This window comes from Octodon degus, unplaced genomic scaffold (assembly GCF_000260255.1).
Source record: "Octodon degus isolate 3935 unplaced genomic scaffold, OctDeg1.0 scaffold00015, whole genome shotgun sequence".
NCBI classification, from domain to species: domain Eukaryota; kingdom Metazoa; phylum Chordata; class Mammalia; order Rodentia; family Octodontidae; genus Octodon; species Octodon degus.
The window spans coordinates 122,775-129,012 of NW_004524591.1; the positions used below are offsets into that span (position 1 = coordinate 122,775).

The 6,238-nt window shown below is 35.0% G+C and overlaps 1 protein-coding gene across 1 annotated transcript in view; it reads right to left on the bottom strand.

Moving 5' to 3' along the window:
* Hook1 (hook microtubule tethering protein 1) overlaps positions 1 to 6,238 on the bottom strand; it is a 134,449-nt gene that overhangs the window by 66,439 nt on the left and 61,772 nt on the right. Inside the window, exons 4-5 of the mRNA XM_004626418.3 lie at positions 1,583 to 1,633; positions 245 to 377 (exon numbers count right to left, since the gene is read on the bottom strand). Of these exons, the coding sequence (XP_004626475.1) occupies positions 245 to 377; positions 1,583 to 1,633 (184 nt within the window). The remainder of the gene's footprint in view (positions 1 to 244; positions 378 to 1,582; positions 1,634 to 6,238) is intronic.

Below are 6,238 nucleotides of genomic sequence, written 5' to 3' on the forward strand. Positions count from 1 at the left end.
CTTGTGCTTGCCAGGCAAACACTTATTCTACTGAGCTATCTCCCTGTCCCCCAAGCTCTAAACACTGGTCATATTAAATTAAACTAGAATAAAATATACTTAATTTACTTATTGAGTATCAGAATTCTGCCACACTGTAATAGTAAATTTGATACGATTTTGTAAATGCTAATATATGTGATAACAATGTAGGTTCTTCACTAGAAAGTAATGAAAAAATCTCAATTGGTTGAAATTCACTTACCTTGCTTCTTTTCACAGTTGACTGCACAACCTAAAATAAGCTGGAGTAATCTTCCAAGCTCTGTGGAGTCTGAACATTCAGTTATTTGGTTTAAATCAGGAATAAGTTCTTCAGAAATCTGCTGTCCCAAAAACTTTAATATCAAAATAGAAAGTTAAATCACTTATTTATACATACTACAAAAAAACTTTTTACATGTAATTTTAAAAGAAAAATTAAGGCTGGCCAAATAGCTCAGCAGATTAAAGTGCCTGCAAGCAGGTACAGGGGTCAGGGTTCAATCCTCAGGCCTGAAGTGCCAGCCCTGCCCCCAGGGTACCCCAAGATTGCAATTGAGACTGGGCGTGGTGGCACGTGCCTGTAATCCCAGCTTTTGGGAGGCTGAACACAGGTGGATCACTGAGTCTGATCTACTTAGTGAACACTGTAGATCCTTACTAAAATACAACAACAACAACAAAAAAGGAAGCAAAGTTGAGCATGATGGTAACAAGTTTATAATCTCAGCACTCAGGAGGCTGAGGCAGGAGGATCACTAACAGTTTGAAACCAGCCTGGGCTACACAGTGAGGTCTCCAAAACAACAAAACAAAACAAAACTAAAAGAAACATTGAGAACATGAAACAATGCAAGCTAAATTAACAAATGACAAATCAATGGCTAATTAAAAGCAGCAATATTCAAGCAATCTCTTAATATTTTTAGTAACCAACTATATGCAACTATATTTACTTTTTATTGGATTCCATTGTTAGGAATTCATTTAATTGAAAAAGCACACAATGTGGTCTACTACTACAAAATATATGTTAAACCAAATGATATTTTTAATATACAATCAATTAACAAAAAAAGCAAAATAAACTACTGCACTCTACAAATGAACAACACATCTAATGGCTTAATATTTCCTGTTCTTTTTTTCTTTCTAAGTTTTTTAAAAAGTTTCTTGGCCTTGAGCAAAGTTTCAAAATGAGTTTTAGGAATTAAATTCAAAAATTACAGTGTAGTAATTTTTTAAGTAAACTACAAGTCCACAAAATTAAAAAGAAATACAAATTTTTAAAATCAACTAAAAAACTGCCAATCATTAAGTAATACAGACATTTTATTTGAGGAAATAATGAACTTAATGAGTATCAAAATAAATGCAACTTTTATTGAAAATTCAATATTTAAATGTCAAATCTGATTTTCACAGAACTTGTATGCTCTAAAAATGGCAATAACAAACTAGTTCAATTATGAATTACACTCCCATGTCAAAAAGCCAAGCCAAGTCATCTTTTCAATATCAATATAATTATTTTGTATTTGAAGTTAGATACTTTTCATACCTCATGGTAATAACTCATAATTCCTTGGAGGATCTTCTTTAAATTACTTGCCTAATGTGAAAAAGAGTAAGAAATAATTTTTGTTTCATAGTAATAATGAAAGAATATTTATACTATAAATGATAATAAAAACTTGCCCCAATACAAGCAACATAAAAAGTAGAGTACAATTCCTCACAAAGAAAATGTTAAAAATTATATCATGAACCTAACAACAAATTCAAATTACATAAAGCAAATTTAACAGAACTGAAAGAAGAAATGGGCAAAAAAATCATGATTAGGAATTAACACCTCCCCTCTGTTAACAGTTACACTAATTAAACTGAAAAATCAATAAAATATAAATGATATACAGAGGATATCAACACATTTGATATAACTCATGCTTACAGAAAAATTGTAGAATATATAGCTTTGTGTATACATGGAATGTTCATGAACACAGATAACATAGGTCATAAAATAAGTTTCAGTAAATATAAAAGACTTTCTCATACAGGTACATTCTCAGACAAAAGTATAATTATATTAAAAATCAATAAATGAAAGGTACTTAGAATTTGAACTATCTACTTAAAAATTACCCCTAAGGTAAAACAGAAATCACATGGGAAATTATAAAAAATGTTAGACTGGATGAAAATAGGAGCACAGTATGTCAAAATGTGTAAGGTGTGGCCAAGGCAGTTTACTATAAGGGGAAGAAGGAACCTCAAATTGATGTATTGAAGTTTCTACATTAAGATGCAAGAAAAAGAAAAGCACATATGGACAAAACAAAGGAAACGTGACGAAGGAAGAAATGAACGAAATAGCTATTAAAAAAAAATACAAAAATTGAAAAACATCCAACCAACTCCAGGCCCTGTGAGTGTGTGGGAGAGCTGCTGCCCTGTCCTGCGCCTGCCTGCCATTCCAAGTCCAGGCCTGTTGCTTGAGAAAGGCCTTTCCTGGCATTCTCCGGACCTCCCCGCCTGGCCATACCCAGCACAGCCCATCCTGTGAGAACTTCCGCCTTGTTCTTGGGAATCCTGCAGACCCCCAAAGCACAGCCCCAGTGAGTGTGTGGGAGAGCTTCTGTGCTCTCTTGCCCCTGCTCCTTATACCTCTCCAGATCCACCCAAGACCTGGCATACAGGCTTGGGGTAAAACCCTGCAGCTAAAGTTCCTGCAGTGAGACTAGGGTCAAAGCCACACACTAATCCAGGAACAGACCACCTTACCAGAAGGATACAGCAGGCCCACCTCCAAGGGCAATAATAAGGAGCTGAGCACAGTAGCCAGACCCAAGCCAGGCACAACTGCATGAACTAGAACTTGGTATAAGAGTACCCGAATTTCATTAAGTGATAAGGACACAATTGCACCAAAGCTCTACACCAAAGGTCAGAGGTCAGTGCTATACAAAATGATAAAGACAAGGGGTAAAATGCAATCTCAGGCCTTGAGCCCACCTATAACAAGTGCAGAGGACACTAGCTCAACTGAAATAAATGTATCAATAGCATCAGAAGTAAACAAACAACAGCAGAAAGATATAGAGGAACTCAGAGCAGAATTAATTTCTAGAACAAAAAAAAAGAAAACTTTGAATTCATAGCATCAGAACTTAAGAATCAAATGCAGTAACATATGGAGGAAACACAATGCCAACCCAGAACAAATGCAGTGGACACTAGCTTAGCTGAACTATATGAATTAGTAGCGTTGGAAGTAAATAAGCAACTGCCGAAAGGTTTAAAGGAACTCAAAGCAGAATTAGAGTCTGAAATGAAAAAAGAAATCTCTGAATTCATATCATCTGAACTAAAGAATCAAATGCAGAAATATATAGAAGAAACTAAATCTGTAAAAAACTCTTCAGTAAAAGAATTAATAACTGCTTCTAAAGAAGATATTGATAAAAAAATACAGGAGATTAAAAAATGATGGATTCATTGAATGAGCAATACAGGAAAGAAATAGATCGCATGAAGCAGAGTCAAAGAGATGTAGAGGAACTTAAAATCTCAATCACAAGCCTGCAAAACTGTTTGAGTGACAGTGAAGATAGAGTTACAGATCTTGAAGATGCTGGTGCAGCTAGTGAAAAGGTAAGAAAAGATGTTTTAAAAACAGCTAGGATAAAGGAAAAAATAATTTGTCACCTGCAAGGCGATGCAAAGATGAACAATGTGAGACTAATAGGCATCAATGAGAAAGAAGGACTCAATACAAATGATATAAGAAGAATATGGGCAGAAGTAATAGCAGAAAACTTCCCAAATATAAGGAAACAATCTGATATTCAGTAACCGAAGCATATAGAACTCCAAATAACTTCAACCTAATAAAAAACATACCAAGACATATACTAGTCAAGATCCCTGAAATCCAACACAAGAATATCATCGTGAAAGCTGCTAGAGAAAAGAAGCAGATCACATTCAAAGGAAAACCCATCAGAATTATGGCCGACTTTACTTCACAAACCATGAAGGCAAGAAGAGTATGGAGCAGAGTACTTCAGGTCCTCTATGAAAACAAATTCCAACCCAGACTACTATACCCTGCAAATCTCTCTTTCAAGTTCGATGGGGAAGTGAAATACTTTCATGACAAAGAACAACTAAAGAATTTCATGATGGCAAAGCCAACCCTACACAGACTACTGAAAGATGCTCTAGAGAGGGACCATAATGATCAGAACTCCACCAACGAGAACAGAAGATACCCACTAAATAGGACAAACAAACACAGGAGAAAAAAGAGTTAAAAACAGTATTTAAAAACATGTCAATCGTAAGTCAACACATTTCAATTATAAGCATCAATGTAAATGGACTCAATTCACCAATTAAGAGAAATAGATTGGAACAGTGGATTAAGAAACAAAACCCAACAACATGTTGTATACAAGAAACACACTTAACTCAAAAAAACTCATAGGCTGAAAGTCAAAGGATGGAAAACAATACTACATGCCCTAGCACTTCAGAAAAAAGCAGGGGTACCAATCTTGTTCTCGGACAGTCTCAACTTTAAACCAAGAATGATCAAATGAAATAAAGGAGGCCACTATATACTAGTTAGGGGAAAAATTCAAGAGGAAGAAATAACAATCATAAATATGTATGCATCAAGGACAGGAGCATCCAAATTTATAAGACAAACCTTAATAGACATGAAAAATCTAATATCCAACACAACAATCTTAACAGGAGACCTTAACACCCCCTTATCCCAAAAAGACAAATCGATCAGACAAAAAATTACCAAAGAAGTAGCACAACTGAACCAGAACTTGGAACAAATAGGCTTGGTAGACACAGAGTATTCCACCCAACCACAGTGGAATACACATTTTTTTTCAGTTACACATGGGTCATTTTCTAAAATAGACCACATACTATTACATAAGTCATGCTTAAGTATGTGCAAGAAAATAGAAATTATTCCATGCATATTATCTGACCACAGTGCAATGAAACTGGAAATAAATGACAAAAGAAAACAGAAAAAAAACCTAAATACATTAAACAACACCCTACTCAGCAGTCAAAGGGTTACAGATGAAGTTAAACAAGAAATTCAACAATATCTACAATTCAATGAAAATTCATCCACAACTTATCTGAATTTATGGGATGCGATGAAAGCATTTCTCAGTGGGAAGTTCATAGCTGTGAACTCACACATTAGGAAAACAGAATGGGAACAAATAAACACCCCAATGCTGCACCTCCAACATCTAGAAAAGGAAGAGCAAATCAAAACAAGAGCCCAAAGATGGGAAGAAATCATAAAGATTAGAGCAGAAATTAATTCCATTGAGATGAATAAAACAGTTCAAAGAATTAATGAATCAAAACGCTGGTTCTTTGAAAGATTAAACAAAATTGAAGAGCTCCTACCTAACCTCACCAAAAAGAGGAAAGAAAAAATTCAAATACAAGCAATAAGGAATGAAAAGTGTGTAACTACTACAGACCAGTGGAAATTCAGATTATCAATAGCTACTTTGAGAATTTTTACTCTCACAGAATAGAAGACACAGATGAAATGGACAGTTTCCTAGAAAGGTACAAATTAGCAAAACTGAATCAAGAAGATATAACAACTCTCAATAACCCCATAACAGCCAATGAAATACAAAATGTAATAAAGAGCCTGCCGACAAAGAAAACTCCAGGTCCAGATGGATTCACAGTTGAATTTTACAAGAAATTCACAGAAGATATAATCCTTACACTCCTCAAACTCTTCAACGAAATTGAAAAGGAAAGAGTTCTCCCAAATCTTCCAGGAGGCAAGTATTATTCTGATACCAAAACCAGGGAAAGATGCAACTAAGAAAGAGAACTGCAGGCCAATCTCCCTCATGGGCATAGATGCAAAAATCCTCAATAAAATCCTAGCAAACAGAATGCCGCAAATCATCAAGAAGATCATACACCATGACCAGGTAGGATTCATTCCAGGAATGCAAGGATGGTTCAATATTCGGAAATCTATAAATGTAATACACTATATCAATAGAGTGAAAACGAAAAACCACATGATTATCTCAATTGATGCAGAAAAGGCTTTTGACAAAGTCCAACACTCATTCATGCTCAAAGTCCTAAAGAAAATAGGAATAGAAGGCCTCTACTTCAATCTGATAAAAGCCAT